This window comes from Bombus vosnesenskii, unplaced genomic scaffold (assembly GCF_011952255.1).
Source record: "Bombus vosnesenskii isolate JDL3184/JDL3185 unplaced genomic scaffold, Bvos_JDL3184-5_v1.1 scf7180000013991, whole genome shotgun sequence".
Classification (NCBI taxonomy): Eukaryota; Metazoa; Arthropoda; class Insecta; order Hymenoptera; family Apidae; genus Bombus; species Bombus vosnesenskii.
This window is the reverse complement of record NW_022883317.1, coordinates 531,307-552,196: the sequence shown is the minus strand read 5'-3', so window position 1 is coordinate 552,196 and position 20,890 is coordinate 531,307. Positions and strand designations below refer to the sequence as shown.

The window sequence follows — 20,890 nt, the reverse complement described above, 5'->3', positions numbered from 1 at the left end:
GGTAAATTGATTACCGGAAAATCTTCTCTTCTTCGGTCTGCATGCTCGTTTAGAACTGAATTTTGAATGCTTTTTATCCATTTTGCTTTAAAATCTCAATATATATGTCGGATTTACATTAGAATTAGGGTTAGGAACGTGAAACGAATCTACATTTGGATTACACATTGCCGTTATGCAATAGAGAAGACATTGACTAGTGCAAATACGGTTATTGCAGAATTTGATAAGTAACCGTGGTAATTAGATACTCGAGAAGCTAATGACAATAATCCCAGGTTCAATAACGAATCCGCGATCAACGGGATAACAAAATGTGATTTCTTCCATAGTCCAAGTTATACTCAACCTGCTTGTCTATGGTACAAGTATTACTGAACTAACTCTTTGTTAAAACGTAGAATATCTACCGAGTGCAAAGACGCAATGTAACTCGCTAATGCGACCTCATGAGAGAGTGACTCCGTAACGATGATGCTGCAGAGGAAAACTATGATAAGGTGTGTCTAAGGAGACGAGATTATCAGATTCGTGGAGAGATGCCTTCGTTCGGAAAATGAGGGAAATGGACGTTCCTGTTAATTGGTTAATTTCTATGTTGGTGGTTGAAAAAGGATGCTAACAGTCCTTGAGAGAGAGTTGCTAGCGGGAAGCGTCGTTCGTTGAAAAAATAAAGTTCTCCTATCTTCCCGTATTTGGGACAAAGACTGTTTGTCTGTTTGAAGGACTTTAGATAACTAAATGTTAATATTTATAGCGGCCCTCAGGGTAGCTGAACATGCACTGTGGAGATGCATCAGCATCTGGTAACCATCATACCCGAAGAATAGGGTCTGTGTGTGGCGAGCCACGAGACAGAGACTGTTGGAATGTTTACTGTCGCGTACCGTTACAACTATTTCTTTTAAGGAGAACTATAGAATTACTCCATCCCTATGTTAGGTAGAAACGTTCATGCCGTGACCGCGGCTACGTTCAGCGACTCGTTGTCGCCTCGAGCCCAAGCTCTCTATCACAAATCTCGGACAATTATAGCCGAGTTAAATTATGCAGACTAAAATATTGGGGGTTTTCCGAAGAATTCCAAGGGAAAGGCCCCGGTGTCCTTTCATCTCCGACATATATATTTACGAATGTGGGCGAAAATATGCCATATAATGTTTTTCTTAACATAATTATGCCAGCATTGTTAAAAACAAATGCTACTATTAACGCAACCCAGCTTGGAAATTGAGGCCGAGCGGCAGAATATTTTTGCGTGTAACTCGAAAACTAAGCTCGATCACCCATCGTATCGTGCAGGAAGAAATTGGTCAAAATGTTGAGCTTTCGCAATATATTTCGAAATCATCGATATCGAAGAGATCAGCATCACGCATGGACAGGTTGACCACATCGAGTAACTGCACGAGTCGGGTGGTTCTCGTGTGCAATAATAACGCAAAAGAATTTCACGCCTTTGCGATATACTTCGAATCCGTGAATCAGTTTTGCCTCGAAAAAACAATACTTGTGGTCTTAAAATAAGAAGAGAGAGAGAGCATGCAGTTTTTGTTACAAAATCTCTGTGATTTAAATTTCAGAAAGGTTTGCGTGACGTGTGATTAAATCCGAAGTGAGCTAAACTAAACTAAGATAAAAGGAAGTTGAGATAATATAAAGTCTTGCTCGGAAAATAACAAAGGACTTTAGTATACTAGTAGACTGAGGACGAAGAAGTCAATGTTAATAATACAATATATTATTTTCAAATTTTTATAACATCTACCCTGTTTTTGATATCTCGTTTATCTTTACATTTTACACTTGGTATATTTTCGATTCCCCAAAGAAATCGTAATCGTCCTTTCGCAATTTTACTTAAATGATACGTATTCAGGGTCGTGACAAATACGCTTTCTCTTTAGAAAAAAAATCCTACATATTCATAATGTTCTACTTTTCTCTAGATTATTTAACTTTGTTCCACCAATTCGACTCTTTCAAAACTTTCGTATATAACCATTCGAACACAGAGCATTGTGCCTGATTTTTTCGGTGGGTGTCTCTCAAAAGTCTGTTCGCAGAAGTCATTCCCAAAAAATAAATTATTTCCTTTTTACACTTAATAGTTGATTTACAGTTCTGAAAGAAATATTTCAAGTAGAGTCTGTATCTTTCTTACGCTTCTCTTCTTTTTTTTACCTAAATATCTTAAATAATAAGTGAGAAAATGAGTGATAAAGTTTAGGGCTTTTACCCCATATTACACTTAAACGGAGAGGCAGAAATCGGAAATTTTACGAAATGGCCTTTCAGACAAAGAACATTGTTTAGCAAAGAACTAAAATAAAACTTAGCTGCTACCCCATGCTTACACTGCTTGACCTTTCATTTTTTGCTTGCTTGTATGTAGTAATCATCCTGATTTTTTGGTATTTATTACATAGGACGACACGATATTATAAGTTTCTCAAGAGGAGACGATAATCCTTTATCGTTTAACGAATTGCAGTGAGTACCGTCTATTAACAAGAAATTGTCAATAAAAGCGGTCTCAACTTTAGGATCTATTAACTAAACATTAAATATTATATAAGGCACACTCTAACACTGATATATCTTCTTCTTAAAGAACATTTTGAGAAGTTTCTAGAAGAACTGGATAACGTATATATCATTGCATAATCAATTGAATTCTCTTGCTAAAATGTTGAAATAGTACTAGATCAAATAAGACAAATGAAAAATAAAGAAATAGATACAGTTCATGCACCATTATTATAGTCTTTTCGTTATATAGCCAACCATCGTCTCGATACAATTTATTAAGAACTTTTTTATTTTTATCTTTCTTCTAATATGGTCACTATATCTTATAATAATATAAAAATCAAACATTATCTTGTTACTATGTCATCAAGAACGATGGAAAGCAATGGGAAAATAAGTTTTCCTAATCCTTCAGAATCTAATAAAATTATTTTTCTTTCTTTCGATTTCGTTGATGTAACGAAAAGTATACGTAAGAAATAACTGGTTAAATATAACAAATTTAGATTTACTACGGTTTATGTGCGGATTACGTACGATTTCGTGATTTATGTGCGGATCTTGAAAAACATTAAATTGCCAGGAAAGTTTATAAATTAAGCTATAATTATTCTGGCCTAATATTTCTGACCGAGGAAAGAACCTCGTCAACAATATTTTTCATCAATATACAATTGTAGCAATTGGAAGATTTCAATTATTTTTATACAGCTGATTTTCTAGAAATGTTTCACATTGTGGATATTGCAGGTACTGTGAAAGCTAACAAAGAAAGAAATAAAGTTTGTAAACCGATTTTGAATTACTTTAGATGTGGATTTCTAATAACCATAGATAACTCGATAATAAGATCACATCGCGTATATGTATATTTATATAAACTTCTTTTTTCGTTCAATATGCTAAATCTGACCCTGCTATATTCGTTACGTACAACAAAATATCCTGTTGAATTCTAGTATTCTCTCCTCTATCTGATCCTCTATCCTCTATTTAGATAGGAAAGCAAGAAATTGCTTTTAAAACATTGTTCTGAAAACACGTAAAAATACCTTTCTTGTATATTATTGATAGTGAACAAAATATGTAAATACATATCGAACACGTATAATACGCCTTTGTATACACTGTTTCCCAGGGCCATATTTTGGTCCTGTCGAGATTAAAGAATTGTTACGTATAGAGTATCTTGTTCGATATAGCTATAAGCATTATAGCGGTTTATGCCATGTATTATGCTTACGTATACGTATAACAGTTCCACAATTTTCAGTGGCGATTGCAGATATAGCCTCCATTTTTGCCAGATATTTCTAGCATTACTTATGCCTCAGAGAAGAACAATCATTAAATTAAATATTTTCTTCTCTACACTGATTCCAGAACAGCATATACATAGAATCGAACTATCTTCGTTGGTTGCGGATTTTTCCAGATTTTCAAGTTATTCATGGCAGCATAAAAATAACCATGTTTAAAAGACTATTACATTGGATGCTATCACATAAAACTTTTAATTTCTATTGAATAATTCTTCTATTCGTTATATGTATATTTACATATATTCCATATGTTATTATATTTATATATTATATACATAATTTAGTTACTGTTATATACATAATATATATATATACATACTATACTATATATTATACACATATTATATATACATATATTCTATACGTTATATATATTAATTGAGGTTTTTATTTACATTGAATTTGACAATCAGTAAATAAACTATAATAAAAGATCATGATCAGCAATTAAGATCGTATTTACAATGTAAAATATTGTGCAATTATTACATAGTTTGAATATATTTTGCATTTACATATTTTATGCACTTTGATATATAATATTTATATAAAAATCAGCAGCGCAATAGTGACAATTTTCAAAATATAAAATCGTTAATGCATTGTAGTGAAATTGAAATATAACCGGCGCAGAGACATTTGCGCAGCGTACAGGATTTGCTTATAGTCCAGAAGCGTAGCCAATGAACAAGCAGTACGAATCTGTCTTTATTAGGAACGGTATTGTTCGACAGTCTTTCATAATCAAGACATGGTAGTGTGAACATGCTAGGGAATAGTTACCTGTTTGAACGTTACAATTTTCGTGTTTAGCAAGTTTTTGAGCAATTGCTAAGAAGTTGTTAGTTGTTAGATAAAATATAAAACCTGGTTATTCGAAAATTGACTTGCAATTTTCTATAAAAAGGATTTATTCAGGATAAATACTTTATACTTGTAAATTTTATGAATTAAAAACTTTCTGTGAATTATTTTAATCTAATAACTTTGTTCTGTCTCTAGGGTGGGTCACACGGCAACCAGATAGATTATTCCACATGTGAAAGTAAGTCGTAGAAACCAATACAGTTTTCTTATTTATTTTTCTTTTTTGTTATTTTTATTATATTTTTCGTCTCTCATGTACTACTTGCATTCATACATTTATATTAACGCAAGAGTGTTGTTATACATAGTTATATTTTAGTTTTAATTAAACATATTGATTGTAATTTTTTATATAAATGTTAGATCGTTCTTCCTATTTTATTTTCTCTCGCTATAAAATGTTTTCGTCAAAGATAATGCTTATTCTGAACCAAAAATAAAGTCGGCCATCGATAATGGTTACTAATAACAGAACTTAACGTATAAATATTTCTATAATTGAATATTCATATAAAATAATTATGTTTTCGTTAATATTAATTATTCTTCGAATCTCGTATTGTATTTATTTGACAGATAGTAATTTTTTACGAAATTTGTTTAAGAATCCTCCCCTGATCCACTTCGTGATACACAAAGAAGCTTCTGCCAGTAACACAATTCCTCATAAATTCTTTTCCATGCTGTTATGGTAAGTTTTTTTCCTACTTCTTTTTTATTATCTACTATTACTGTATTATTTGTTATAATGTCCGCATTTTAATCGCAAAATGCGTTGTTTCATTTTTAGAAAGTGATACAATATATTTATTCGTTATCTTTCCTATTTATTAATCAAAAATTATGAATGAAAAAGTGCAAACCTCAGTTCTCAGATGTTGCAAGTCATTACAATTAGATATGGAAATGATTTAAATGATATACCGAGTCTGATATCTACGAAATCGACAAAAACTTTCAATTTTTATATGTATTTTATATGTAACTATTTACTATACATAGAAATTTATTATACATAGAAACCTAACCTCAATATTTAAAGAATGGCGAAACGATAAGCGGTAGAATATCTCACGTGAGATTGATGTTATCAGAAAAAGTTTAACAAAAATTGTTTAGTTCGAATGAAGACATCACATACGGTGCAAATTACTTTTTTGTAGATCCAGTAGTAGGGTTCCATTTCAACTTCATTCTTGCAAATGGAGCCATTCTTTTTTTTAATAAATTCATCGATTTATCTTTGTATTCCTTATGAAAAAATTAAAAAGATCTGTTAGTTCACTAGATATCTTAACTTGAATTCGTCGTATGAAAGCCAGGTAAGGATGCGAAACGGTTCTCTTGCGTTTATGTTGTCCTTGCCTTTCGTTTGTTTCAGCGTAAACACAATACCGCTTCCTGTCCTATGCTTATCTTTCATTCGACACATTAAACCTAAGATATAATCTAAACTAACGGTTTTTCGACATAAATAGGTTAATACCTTTTTATATGATATGAAACGTTACGATATAGGTCACATCACTATTGTTTACAAAGCACGAGTTTCGACTGATTGGTAGGTTAAAAAAAAAGGACAATAACAAGAAAGAACCGATTCGGAAGGACGAACCTTTCGTTTGCCTCCGAATCTCTCATTAAACAGGTCATATTGTAGGATGTCAACATACTTTCCGCGGTGAACATATGTAATATTGTTGATGAATATTGTTTTGGTATAGTTATTAACTATACTTACTGTTATGTATATTTATATTGTACTATAATGTGGCCTGAAATACGCCTGTTTTAATCCTCCCTTTAATATGTAATAATGTAAATAATTATGTAATGAGATACCTGTAGACATGAACGCACAAAAGATATATCGATGTTAACATTATTTCGTTCAACGGAATCATCGAACAACACAAACAATTCTTTTCCACATTATTTTCCGAGATAGAAAGGCGCAGTACCGTTTTTAACGGAAATTACGAGGGTTGACTGACGCATCTCGTTATTTTCCATTTATAATTTGTACAAAATGAAATAGAATAATCACCGCGATGTGTGTATTATCGTCTGCTTATACTTTAATTCGTACAACCCGTGCCCACGTCTGCACGATGCCTGAACGGACAGCACATCAAAATCAGCTTCGCGCTTAATGTTTTAAATGCCATTGTATGACCGTTATCGATATGATTTACGTATTTCACGCAATATAATTTTTTTGAAAGCAAAAATATTTCAGTCACGGCGTCTACCCTCAACTTTTCTGCACTTTTCTCTCGAGGTTGACTGAACATTCATAAATATCTGTTTCCACCATTTTTTATGTCCCCTTCAATAGTTGCTCTATTATATGCTGGTCGAATAGATTCTCCAATTTCAAACTATTCAGAAATGACTCCATAAGCTACTGGTAAAGAAGGAACTTCGACAATTTTGATTCCTTGGAAGGCACACGTGTATCGCTGCAAAGTTTGTATTTTCAATTGCGTATTATTTATGTGTAATTGAATATGACAAGTTGTAGCTCGGGAAAAACATAACTTTTCCTATTATTGAAAAGTGTGCAGAATTGAATCCCCAAATATTAATATTGGATAAGCGCTCTTTAGCGCATGAAACGGTGTTTTATTTGTTCTTGATTTCGACGGTTTTTTCACCTTGCACAGCAACTGGCAGCAACTCAGTCCTATTCGTTCTATTTGTTCTCTACTCAGGTGTTGCAGTATTATGTGCTGGACGAATAGATTATCCAATTTTAAACCATTCAGTAATGACTCCATAAGCTACTAATACAGAAGGATCTTCTGCAATTTTGATCCCTTGGAAGGCACACGTGTATCGCTGCAAAGCTTGTATCTTCAATTGCGTATTACTTATGTGTAATTGAATATGACAACTTGCAGCTCTGTGAAAATATAACTTTTCTCATGATTGAGAAGTGTGCAAGATTGAATCCCCAAATATTAATATTGGGTAAGCGCTTTTTGGCGCATGAAACGGTGTTTTATTTTTTCTTGATTTCTACGATTTTTTCACCTTGCACAGCAACTGGCAGCAACTCAGTTCTATTCTTTCTATTCATTCTCTAATTACTAGTTGTATTATTATGTGCTGATCGAATAAATTTTCCAGCTTTGAACTATTCAGAAATGACTCCATAAGCTACTAATACAGAAGGGACTTCTGCAATTTTGATCCCTTGGAAGGCACATGTGTATCGCTGCAAAGTTTGTATCTTCAATTGCGTATTATTTATGCGTAATTGAATATGACAACTTGCTGCTCTGTGAAAATATAACTTTTCTCATTATTGAAAAGTGTGCAAGATTGAATCCCCAAATATTAATATTGGGTAAGCGCTCTTTAGCGTATGAAACGGTGTATTGTTTGTTCCTGATTTCTACAATTTTTGCACCTTTTTTTTTTTTTTTTTTTATCGCGGAGAAATCCTTATGGACACCCGCTGGCGGATAGTGTCGGACTCTTACCGACTAAAACTCCACGGTGGTCTGTCCTGACGCCTGGGTCGAGGTGCACCCGGGGTCTCTCCCGAATTACTACCGGTTACCCCCGGGCGTCTATCTCCCCTTTTCTCGAAGGGAGGCGTCCTGCTCTTCTTGGGCCGCTAGGGGGCACCACGCCCCCTGACGCCTCTTCCTGGTACTTCACGCTCCTAAGGTGGCCGCAGCGGCGACGGTGGCGGCGTCGCGCCCCTGTGGCGTGTTATGTTCCTCTGTTGCTGCGACGTCCTGGACGGATCGCGCGCTCGTTCCCGGTTTCTTTCCACCCGCTCCTTCGCCAGCATGACTTGCTCGCTGTAGGTGCGGACGACGACGAACTGCTGGCGCTCTCTGAGCATTCCCGCGACGACCGCTTCGGGGGCTAAGCTCTCGCCGATTTCGAGCTGTAGGACGCGACGTGGTTCCGCCCACGCCGGACAAAACTCCAGCGTGTGTTGCGCCGTGTCCTCCTCTCCCTCACAGTGGTGACAGATTGACGTCGCCTCTCGCCGAATCCTCAGCAGGTACTCGCCGAATACTCCGTGGCCGGTGAGCACCTGCGTCATCCTGAAGGTCAGCGGCACTCCGCCTCGATCCCTCCAGGCTTCACAGTTGGGAAGCACGGCGCGAACAGCCCGGTGCGGCCGCACGGCGTCGTCCTGCATCATCTGAGATCGCACCCATGTCTCCTTCTTCGCCTCCTCCCGAACGTTCAGAGCCGACTGGCTGGCGGTTCGCCTGCAGGAGCCTCAGTCCCGCTGCCCAATCGATGAGCATCCTTCCTCGAGAGTTGGTCCTGGGATTTCCCCATTGCGTCGAGTGGGCGTTGAAGTCCCCGAGGACGAGTACTTGGCGGGGAAGGCATCTTCCGACGCACTCGCCGACCCGATCCAGGAAGTCCCCGTACGCGGCCAGGTCGATGTTGGAGGAGACGTATACCGCCACCATCGCTACTCCCTGCCACTCGACCGCGACGAAGCCGCTGCCACGGTCCAGCAGGACGCCCGAGGCTGACGTCCACGTTATGGCCGCGGATCCATCCAGGTCCCCGACCCAGTTGGGCGAATCGGGAACGCGATGCGCTCGGCCACCGCCGCGAGGGCGACATCGTTCTCCCGGATGATCTGGAAGAGCAGATCTTGCGCTCTTCTCGACCTACCGAGGTTGCATTGCAGGAGGCGCTTGAATTATGCGGTAACCTCCATGGCCTCCTCCCGGCCATCCGCCGCTGCTGGTTTGGCGGTGCTTCCCGGCGTCCCTTCCGCGGCTGCTGCTGCTGGTTGGCGGATCGGTCTCTTCCTCTTGACTTTCGGCGGAGCGCATGCCTCCCCGCCCATCCTGTGATTCGCGGGCGCCCCGAGCGACTCGCACAGGGGGCACTTGGGAGCGGAGGCGGGACAGCCTCTGGCGCGGTGTCCGCTCCCGCCGCACCTGTAGCACAGGTGCCCTCGGTCTTCGCTGGATACGCAGGTGGCGCGTACGTGCCCCAGTTCCTGGCACCTGAAGCACTGCAGCGGCCGCTTCGGGATGGCCCTTATCCTCGCGGTTGACCAGCCCAGGGCTATCTTCCCTGCCTGGGCCAGCTTGCGGGCTCCTGCCACCGGACACTTGATCCATGCCGACCCGAGGCCGCCTCTGGTGGCGCCGATCTCGCCCACCTGCACCTCCGCGCTGCCGCATCCTGCCGCCGAGGCCAGTGCACTCTGCAGCTCCTCCTTCTTGACCGAGATGTCTATCCCGGTCACGCATAGCTCCGCCATCCTGGTCGGCGTGGCGACTCTCACCGCCGTCGGGTCCAGCGCCTCGGCCAGACGCGTCGCCAGCAGCGTCGCCTTTCCCCTGTCCCTGTCTCCAGGGACTTTGATGATAATGGCGCCCGTCATCGCCTTCTTCATCTCCACCCGCTCCACGCCAAGCTCCGAGAGCGGAACCTTCGCTCTGGCTGCTTCCAGGACGTCGGCGTACGATATCCTCGCTCCCTCGCTCAGCGTCAAGGTCACTGCGGATGTCCGCGGTGCGCGAGGGGGCGTGACCAGCTTGGGTGCCTGCGGTGGTCCTCTCTGCGTTGCAGGGGCGCTCGCTTTCGGCGCGCCTGTCGTCCTACCGGGCTGGGTCTGCTGCTGGCGTGCCAGCATCGGTGGTGGCGCGGTCGCCCCTTTCCTCGCCGCCTCTTCTCCAGCGGCGACGGCTGTCTTCGTCCCGTTCGTCTTCTTCCTCCTCCTCCTCTTCTTCTTCGCCTCCACCAATTTCCACTCCCCACCCTCCTGCTCCCTCGGGAGCGACGTCGTTTGAGCGGCGCGGAGATCGGCGGAGCGGTCCTTGCTCGGACGTGCTTCGGGGGTGTGTAGCCGTCGTGTACCCCCGAAACGCTCCTCTATGGTTCTGAGAATAGAGGGTCCTAGCTCTCGGACTACCCTCTCCAGGGCATCTAGTCGTGCTCTGTCGCTCCCGCCTTCCGGCGGAGGACGGTCGTACTCGGACAACGCGCCGGTGCACCGCGGGCACTCGTGAGCGCGAGCAGCCAATCTCCTCAGTTCTTGGCGGAGAGCTGCGTTTTCCCCCTCCAGCACGGACAGCCTCGTGTCTACGTTGTCGCTGTCCCGCGCTGGCCTCGTCCTCCTCGAGGATTCCGTCTTCCAGGCGGCGGTGATATAGTTCGCAGCGTCCTTCAGGGATCTGATGTACGTTCCCTTGAGGTTGGACGACGTCGTCGCAACCCGCATGATCTCGGAGACGTGCATCATCAGGCCCGCGCTGACGTCCGCGGCCGAACTCGTCCTTATTTGCTTCGCTAACTCTTCGGACACGCCCGGGGTTGTGATTGCTATCCTCCTCTTCTTACCCTTGGACGCCGCTGAAGCCAGCGACGAGCGCGAGGCGATCGAGGCGACCGACTCCTCGTCGTCGGACCTCGCTCCCCCCCTCGATCCCCCCGCCATCGGTGACGTGCCATCGTCCAACATGGCCGGTGCGAGAAAGACGCACTCCGACCTGTCCGCGGTTCTCAGCGAACGTCTCGTCACCCTCCTCGGAGATTCCTCCGTAGTCTCCATCCTGTTGTCCTCCGTCGCCTCGCCAGGCGCAGAAACACGTCCGGGGGCCTGGCGATCCACCCTCGAACGGCCGTGGTCGCGAGATGACGACGCAATGGGGCCCACTTCACCACCCACGACTGCGCCGGTATTGGGGTATCCCTCCCCTGCACCGTAAACTTCGTTATTCGTATTCTCTCTGTCCATATTTATTTTTCTTAGTTCGCCGAGGTGGTCAACAAAGTCTCCGCCCTGGTGCCACTCACTCTTTCGCACCCTGCCCCGGTCAAAGCCGGTGCAGGGTGACAGGGAGCCCCGCGAGAAGGTGAGGTGAGTGGTCTTGACAGGCATGGGCCCACCAACTTCTCCGAAATTCTCCGCACCTGATCGGCGAACTGACGGGTGCCAAGGGCACCGACCAGCCGCCACCCTACTATAACAGAACATCAGATCCATCGGGGTTTCCCAGGGCATGGTCCTATGCCCCGGGAACCCATGCCCGCCTCATGCTCCCCACAATTTTTGCACCTTGTACAGCAACTGACAGCAACACAAATATTTATCAACTGCATGTATTCCAAGATTCAGCAATTTTTCCAGTTAAAAGTATTTCCCTTATCTGGTCCTTACCAGATAAGGTACTTCTATTACCCAGTTGGTCTCCTCGTGGTCGTTTGAACCCGTCTGTTACTGTTAGATACTTGATATGTACTCTGCGATACGCTGCGATGCTCTATATGTACTGTATCGCTCGCGATCGCATTCGTTTATTTATACAGGTCGTGGGAGAGCCGGGAAATTCAAATTCGATGGTTGCATACAGCAGCGACATTGTTTTGCGCGGAGTATATTTGTTCACTTGCTGACTTGCAGCGACTTGCTTACAACGCTTAATATTCTGTCTAAATATCTGTTATGGAGCAGGAGCTCCTCCACGATGCCTCTCATATCCTTGAAGTATCGCGTAATTGTTACGGTTTGCTCCATCTTTTCTATATACCCGGCCTGTTCCCTTATATCGAGTATTGGCCGCAGCTCCTCCATCGTGTCTTTTTTGTCTCCATCAGCCGCCGTCTTGATTTCAGAGTTGTTTAATTTCCCTGACGTAACGCTAGTATTCCCGTTTTTAGGGGTTGTCGCCTCTGCCCCTCTCTCAGAATTCTGCGCTTTTGTTGCCTGCAGGCCCGCCTTTGCCTTTGTAGCAGGCGGCGACTGCCCTCGTGTTGACATCGTATGTCATTATTTCCGCAGATTTCACTCGCGGCGTATTTTAACCACGGGCACTCAGTTCAGCAGCGTACCGCTTTTCGCACGCGGACACTGCGTCCAGTGGCGTGTAGCTTTTTTTTTTCTTTTTTAACGCGCGCAAAAACTAAATTCCGCGGCTTATTGTTTTGTTGCTCGCGCACTAAGACCTGCGGCGTATTTATTTGCTTTTTTGCGTACTAAGTCAAATGACCATTTGGTCAGAGACAATTAGTTTGAGCGTACAAGGGCTCGGCTTTGGGGCCGACCGCGCCATTCCTGGAGTATAAAACTCATACTGGCTTCGCTATATAGGTGTTCGATATTTAACATCCACTTCCTGACGGCCATTGCCCGGAGAACGGCGCGCGACTTGGAAAAACCCTGCCCTCTCCTTTCGGATCATTGGACAAGTTGAACCTGCCCTTTCGGGCGGCAGCTCGCTTAGCCGGCGCGGCGCGATGCGCGTATCTCGCCGCGCCGTTACCAGCGGGGGCCACGAGGAGGCGGAGCTGCCAGCGTGTAGCTCGGTCCCAGCAAGTTGGCTTTCCAGCCGATTATTCCCTGCACCGTCACAGTATTCATTTGCGTGAGTACCGCCTGCGTCGACGGTCGCAGGGTGTCCTTTCTAGATCTTCCTTGCCGTTTTCCTTTCTCGTGTTCTTTTCTGTGTCTGTTTCCTGCTCTTTTATGTTCGTTTTCCTGTCTATGTCCGTTGTCGTCCGATGTCGTTGGTCTCTGTGCCGCTCAGCGTTGCGAGTTCTTCTTCCTCTTCTTCTTCTTCCCCTCTGCGCTGTTGGGGCGGTCTCCGTGCCAGTCTTGTACTCCGTCTTGGAGGTCCGTCTGTCGGTTCACCCAGCTGTGATGCTCCTCTCCCTGAGTGTCGTCCATGTGGCGGGGGTCCCTCTGTCTCTCTCAGAATTCTCCTTTTCTTCTCCTCCTTTGTCCGGAGGACGCTCCTTGTGAACTGGCGGAAGTGGGGGTATACGTCCTTCGTTATAAACTCCCACTTTTCTTCTGGCCAGTCTAACTCTAGATCGCGTATCGCGTTCCGCAGTGTTTGCCGGTCTTCTTCGAAGAGAGGACATTCCTCGAGGATGTAGTGGGGGGTTTCCTCATCGCCGCAGTCGCACGCGTCCACTTCGCTCAAGCCGAACGTCTTGAGTTTGCTGTTAAAGTCCGCTGATGAACTGTGTCATATAGTGGTCGGGTCTTATCCAGCGATTCTCAAGCCTGTCCTTAATGCTGTCGAAGTACGCATAGGTCGTTCTTCCCTTGTTCGTGGTCTGCCAGCGTTCCTGCCACTTCTCTATTGCTTGCCTGGCGATTTCCTTTTCGCTGCTCGCGTCGTCTTGGCCTTTCTTCCATCGGTATTTCCTTGCTCGGGCTTCGATGAGGAGGTCGATCGGGATGGCTCCGGCGATGACCTGGAGGGCCTCTGTTGATATTGTCCTGTAGGCCTTTGTCACTCGGAGGAGTGCCATCCTCTGCGATCTTATGAGTCTGCTCTTTGCTTTGCCTTTCAGCAGGTCGCTCCAGCCAGCTGCGGCGTATGTGGTTATCGGTTCGAACAGCCCTTTGTACAGGGTACGCATGGCCGCGTGTCCGAGTCCCCACTTTGCCTTGGCCACTCTCGCGAGGCTGTTGAATAATTTCTGGCACTTTTTCGTGGTCTCTTGTACATGCCTGTTTATTTTCAGGCCGCTTTCTAGATACACTCCCAGGTACTTGATCGCCTGTTTCATTTTTATGCTTCTGCCACCGATCTTGATGATCGGTGGTCTCTCCGCATCCAGCTTGCCCTTGACGAGTATCATCTCAGTTTTCTCCGCCGACAGCGTGAGTTCCTTCCTGGCGCACCAAGTAGCAACGCGTGTGACTATATTTTGTCCCTTCTCTTGCAGTTCGGTCCTCGCGTTTCCTGCGACCAGGATCACTATATCATCCGCGTACGCGACCGGTTCACACTCTGTCGCGCTTGCCGTAAGTTCGGCTAGCAGGTCGTCGAATATTAGGTTCGAAAAGCTTGGACCCAGTACCGACCCCTGCGGGCATCCCTTCGTAACGGGCTTGCTGACAATGTCATTTTTCCCAGCGATTCCCACGGCTCTGTCCGAAAAGTAGCTCCTCGTCAGTCGATATAGATTGGCGGGGCAGTCTCTTCTCTTCAGCTCGTGCATCACGTTGGGCCACCACACGTTATCGAATGCTCCTGATATGTCGAGTGCGATTGCGAGTACGTACTTTTCCGCGCTCATTCGCTCGACTATCTTGCGGAATTTTGTGATCGCGTCCACTGTAGATCTTCCGGGACGAAAGCCGTACTGCCTGTCCGAAGTTAAGGCGTGCTCGTGGAGTATAGTTGCCATCCTAGTAGCCATCAGCCTTTCCAGTACTCACCATAGATAGTAGGCAAATCGGTCTGTAGGACAACGGGCTACTTTTATCCCGTTCTGGTCCCTTCGTGGTAGCGATGACGTTCCCCAGTTTCCAAATTTTCGGGACGACTCCCCAGGTGAGGCAGTCGTTCATGAGCCTAAGGGGTTCCTGGTGAATTCCACCCCAGGCGCGTTGAATTACTTCGGCCTCGACTAGGTCGGGTCCAGGACATTTCCCCTTCGTTAGTCGCTTTACGGCGCCGCTGAGTTCCTCGAAGCGAAACTCTGGGGAGCCCTCGACGTTCGGAGGGGTTGTACTTTCGCGTCTGATCGCTGTCTGCTCCGGCGTGTCCGTTTCTTCCTCGTCGTCGGGTAGTAGGGCGGACAGCATCGCCGCCGCAGTCGTTCGCCAGTTGGAGGTTTCCCCTTGTGGCGTCCGCAGTGTCGACACTGTTTCTTCCCTTCTTAGCTTGCCCGTAGCCGTTCGGTACGCAATGCCCCAGGGTTCTGCGTTACCCTCCTTTGTTACGAAGTCTCTCCAGCTGCGTATCTTGGCCTTGGTGATTGCCTTTACGTACTCCTTTCTGATTTCTCTATACCGCAGCTTCTCCTGCTCCCCTGGTATTTCCCTGGTATTTCCTCCTTGCCCGGTAGACTTCCCTCTTTGCTCGTGTGAGCTCAGGCGTCCACCACGGCACCGATCTGTGGTACCATTTCTTCCTCGGAATGGCAGCGTCGCAGGCTCTTATGAGGACTTCCTGCATCTGCTCGGCCATTCGTTCGACCTCGTTCGGCTGCCGGGGGGTTGTCTCTCGGAGTGTCTCCTTCTCCTCTATGATCACTCTTTTTAAACCTCCCTTCGCTAAAATCAAGACGCGTCTCCAGTATTCTGTAGTCACTGGAGGTTCCGTCCTCGTGTACTCTCCATTCCTTCACGAGCGGTATTGCTTCCGGACTCGCCATAGTTACATCTATGTTCGATTGCCCTCGAGTCGTTTCAAATGTGTGAGCCTGCCCCGGTTGGTTGAGGATATGGAGGTTATATTGTGCAATAATGGCCTCCAGGGCCTCACCTCTGTCATCGATGGCCTTACTGCACCACAGCGGAGACTTTGCGTTGGAGTCTAGGCCAATGATGTCCTTCTTCCCTCTAAACCTCTTCAGTACCTTGTCTAGTTGCTCGAGACCGACCTCGATATTCTCGGTCGGCGGAAAGTACTGGCTAACGAAGTATATCTCCGTCTCTCCATCGCTTACCTGTACACATACGCAGTGCGTTATGCATAGTCCGGCGACTTCGAGCGGCGTTAAATCGTTCGACCTGACTCCTACTGCCGCCATTGGTGGATCGCATTTCGATCCTCGACAGGCGATCGAGGTTCCTGTTCCGAGTCCGGGTATTTTCCCGTCGATGCTGTATGGCTCTTGCATTAGCAAGATTTCATCGCCATCAGCTTCCATCTGCATCCTGATTTCGTGGGGGACGGTTTTGGAACGCTGCATATTATGCTGCAGGATCCTTATACCCCTTCTACCCCCATGTCCTCTTCCATTCTTGCTTGGGGCTTTATTCATACGTGGTACGAGAAATGCTTATTTCCAGCGCCTTCTTATACATAGGGCAGTCTACGTTAGAGGCCGCGTGATCGCCTTTCTTCCCTGCCCTCTTGCAGTTAACGCAGCCGGCGTTCTTGTTTTTGTTCGTGCACTCTTTGGTGCTATGTCCGCTTTCTGCGCAGTGTGCGCAGATTTCGTAGCCCAAGCGGCAGTGTTTTGCCACGTGCCCGTAGCCTTTGGTCAGAGACAGCCAGCCCTGGGATTCCCCAAACGGTATTAACCCGTTTGCTACGGCGATTCGGTCAGTCGTAGCACCGCCACTAAAGTGGACCCCGCGCCGAAAGTGTACACATTGCGCGTGGACAGTTTACCTTTGAAGAAAAGGGACTTTTCTTTAAAACAATGTACTCATAATTTCTATATAAAAGATATAAACTTATTTAATGGGTATAAATTTGATCCACTTTTATTTGATTTAAAATTTGATCTATTAATTTCAGTTGAAATTTCGCATTTGATATTGTTTTGTTGATTTTCAATTTGTACAGACAGTATGAATTCCATAAACACGTATCAATCATATGGAAACATTTTTTGTACCATTTCGTTGTTTTGCGAGTAGAATTTATAGTGCTGATGAACATGTCTACAGCACCCATCAATTTATTATAGCCGTGTATGTAAGATGGTTCCTGTAACATTTCTTGTGCACTGTAGTGTTTTGGTATATGAATTCTTGAATGAATGTGAATTCTTCTGTATGTATTATTGATATTATGAAAATCTCTTTTTTATCGTGCCATTTTATGGCTAATATATTTGCAGACGAGCGAAAGCATGCTTCTCCTTTTTGTAATTTTTCATTCATTTCTGGTATTCCTTTTCTCCTCTTTTTTACGGTGCCACACGCATTTGTAAAATTTTTGTGTAATATATCCGAATGTAAATGTACCGATTGTCGACGTAAAGGGAGTGACCTTTATCTAAATATGATTCTAGGTGGGGCATTACAATATTTCCTGATTTACTGCAGTCTTTATGTTCGGACGCTATAGTACTACCAGCCTCCGTATAAATGATAAAGTCTCGAATGTAACCCGTCTTGCAGTCACAAAGAACAAAAGATTTTATCGCGTCACATCGTACATGCCGGATATAGCCGGCGTTAGGAGCAAACGTGTTAATATAACCTATTAACGAAGCTGATCGGTAGTTTCGTTTTGTACATTGTTTGCACATAGTTTGTAAGCTAACGATCGCCAGTTATATATATAGGAAAAAATTGTCCACAACGTTGCCTTACAACATATTTCAACATCATCCAAATCGTAGAGAAATTAGCTTTCAGACAAGTTGCCCAAAATGGTGATTATTCTTAAAATTTCCAGCAATTCCCGTGCTAAACCACTAGTATCCTTACATTTCTATATTAATACAAATATCAAACAACTAACAAATGCTATCTCCTTCGCAAGGATCCATCACACTGCATATAACGAATTGTAGGTGTTCTCAGTAGCATATAAAAATGCATTCTAGTTGCAGTCGTAAATTATTTATCATGGTTTATGCATGGTTTTATTGAAATATCAATCCTGAAGAGGAAAATATATGGTGCATACTCTTACGTTGAATTCATTTTAAAGAATGATATAAGTAATGATTTCGATCAGATAAATCTCCATCAAAGTTGATCGACGATTAGATGTACTTTGCCTCTATGATTCTTCGCTATTTCTAACATAAACAGGTCAATTCATGGCATTCTCACCGCGTCCTACAGACACAAGGAATTTAAAAGCTATGTGTAATTTGTATATAGTAAATAAAATTACATAAAATATTTGTATTGATATGTGAAATAGCTCGAACGATACAGCCCCATGCAATGCCTCGGACATCTCCGTTTGAAATGCCTGAGCTGATCCATCTGGCTCGTTGTGACATTGAACCAAATCGGACAGGCATAAATCAGGATAGGATTATTGCCAGCAATTTGTACAAAAGAAGACTACACTTTGCGCAGAAATGCTTTGAGAAGAACGAACCATTATTTCCTATAAAAGTCTTTTCTGATTTATTTTACGTTTGTATCTTAATGTGCTATGTAATCTGTAATTTGCAATACAAATATATATCGGGATGTTTGACCATTTTCTTATGCCGAACGGATAGGGGCTATTGCCGGTGATAAGAAACCAGCGAGAATGTCGAGTCACATCACGGTTAAAATTTAAATGTCTAGACATGCACAGTCCGAAAGGGATAGATTCGCACTTTCTAGTATTTATACGGAACTTTCAGTTACCACAGTAAACCATAAGGCGATCGAGAACTTCCTGTAGCTTGGAAATTAATTTTGGACGAATACATTTCCGTCGCGTAAATCAGGAGACCATTAAAGTTGCTATTGAGACGGAAGAGGCTCAAATTACGAATAAAATACAAATTAACCAGGTTGGAGGTGTTGGACGTTCCCTGTTGCAGCCCGTCATTCACTCCGAAGACGACATTCAAGCTTGCCATCCAATGAGACAACTTTCAGAGATTCTGGACCAAATCACCCGAATTAGATGTTTAAGGAAACCGTATCTCATCGGCTTTTACAGCAAGCCGCTCGATCCAAACATGTCAAAGTTTCCAGGTCTATGAGTAGAGTTTTGCTACCAGCGGACGTTTGACACGAATATTATTGTTGCGTGGACCTTACTGTATTTGAGCCGGAAGCCAAATTCTTGATCGGCAGGAATGGAAGCCTCTCTACAATGAAACAGTATGAGTCTCTGTATCGCCCTCTCAAAGACCTTACTAATGGATATTCTGCAAACAGCAAACTCATTGATCTGTACCTGGTTGGATTAGGTTTGTTCATACCCTCTCCCAGCAAGGGAATCACATTCTCCATCTTCCATATCTTGGGAAAATACGCACGTTCAAGATTTCATTAAAGACCAAGGTGAAGAAGAATGTGTATCTTTGCAGGAGCTATATCGATACTGCGTTGAAGATATCGAAGCCTTATAATCTTTTCCCATTCAGAAACTTAAATTGAATCGTTAATGAATCTACCGATGTGAAATAATTCTCTGAGACATCGGAGCCGCAGCGGTTACCAACCCTTTTTCCTCGGGTGAAACTACAGACTTTGTTCCAGTGGCCCCTGTTAAACGAAAAATTGAATTTTCAAGATTATGAAATTTGGGATCTGAGAATATCATCACACACATTTCGGCGCACACTCTCAAAATTTGTTCCCAGTAGTCTTGTGGGATTCACGAAGCTTACCACGCGGTAGAAAGGAGACCAGACAAAGAATGTTTCGGCTACATACAAGTAACAAGTGATTTTGTAACAAGTGATAAAAGTTTAACAAGTTTAAAGTGATGAAATAGCACGCGAGCACAATAGTAATTAAATACCTGTACAAAGAACAGTTTATAACTTGAAAGGAAGTCACGGCACACGATCGTGAATAACGGAAACACGAGTTGCGTACACGTTTATTCTTGGCATGTCATATAGTAAGTTCTGGGGAGCCGGCGGCATCGGAGTCCTCACTATCTCGACTTATTTGTCGGCTTGTTACCAGTAACGATGCATCTTCTGCTTTGTCACACTAAACGAGGAAATTGTTCAACTGTGGAAGACGGTGAGAATCGTCTGAAGAACATTTGAGGGCGCCAATCAAGAGGTTAGCCCTGTTGCCTAACACTCATCTAACTTGCGGAAACATGCTTTAGGAATCTTTAATTCTCTAGATCCAAAGATCTCGGGGATCTATCAGGAGCCTTCCTGATACGCCTTTTTATGGCTTTATAGCACTTGCGTGTTCGATGAACGATGGGATAGAGTAACATAGTGTACCGAAGCGCTTCATCAGCCGATTGAAGATGCGGGAGATTCTGTGTTTGTCTCATAGCAAACCTCCGAAGCGGAAGTCCAGATATCTCTCAACGCAATTGAAATCCCATGTGGGAGCTGGAATGGAGGCTTTGAGGGCCGAAAGGATATTATTATTTATGGTCTGGAGGACGATCTCTTCGTGACTGTTATCTCAGTGTTCTTATCCTCGTGGACAAGGATATCAAATTCTGATGGCTCGGTGCAGAAAAATATCCAGCTTTCCCGCGAGTACCAAATCCAAGAACGACTGCACCTCGACAAATCAAATTCCATCAAAATCAGCGTCACTGAACTGGAGGACCAGATCCAGCTGTCACTCGTTAAACCAGTGTCACAGGTTCTCGTCTCTGTTATTATTTAACGTGCTGCTCCAGGGAACATGTTTCGCGTTATAATCACCACGGAAGATGCAAAAATTGTATCGCTCGGATGTAGTTTTTCGAAAAGATAAAATAAACAGAAATAAAAATAAAATAAAATAAAATAAGTAGAATAAACAGAATATATGAAAAGCCGCGTTTTGTTTGCTAGGTTTATCGTAACAACTGAAAGCT

The 20,890-nt window shown here is 44.0% G+C and overlaps 1 protein-coding gene and 1 long non-coding RNA gene across 2 annotated transcripts; one reads left to right on the top strand and one right to left on the bottom strand.

Annotated features, from left to right (window-relative positions):
* The first annotated feature begins 4,728 nt into the window (after positions 1 to 4,728).
* Positions 4,729 to 6,479, top strand: LOC117239421. Its single transcript, XR_004494441.1, has 4 exons — positions 4,729 to 4,899; positions 5,327 to 5,412; positions 6,103 to 6,199; positions 6,264 to 6,479. It is a non-coding gene; the product is annotated as an uncharacterized LOC117239421 (long non-coding RNA).
* A 1,915-nt stretch (positions 6,480 to 8,394) lies between these two features.
* On the bottom strand, positions 8,395 to 8,787 carry LOC117239400. Its single transcript, XM_033504901.1, has one exon. It carries the CDS (start codon positions 8,785 to 8,787, stop codon positions 8,395 to 8,397), a length of 393 nt encoding a protein of 130 aa, XP_033360792.1.
* Positions 8,788 to 20,890: the final 12,103 nt, after the last annotated feature.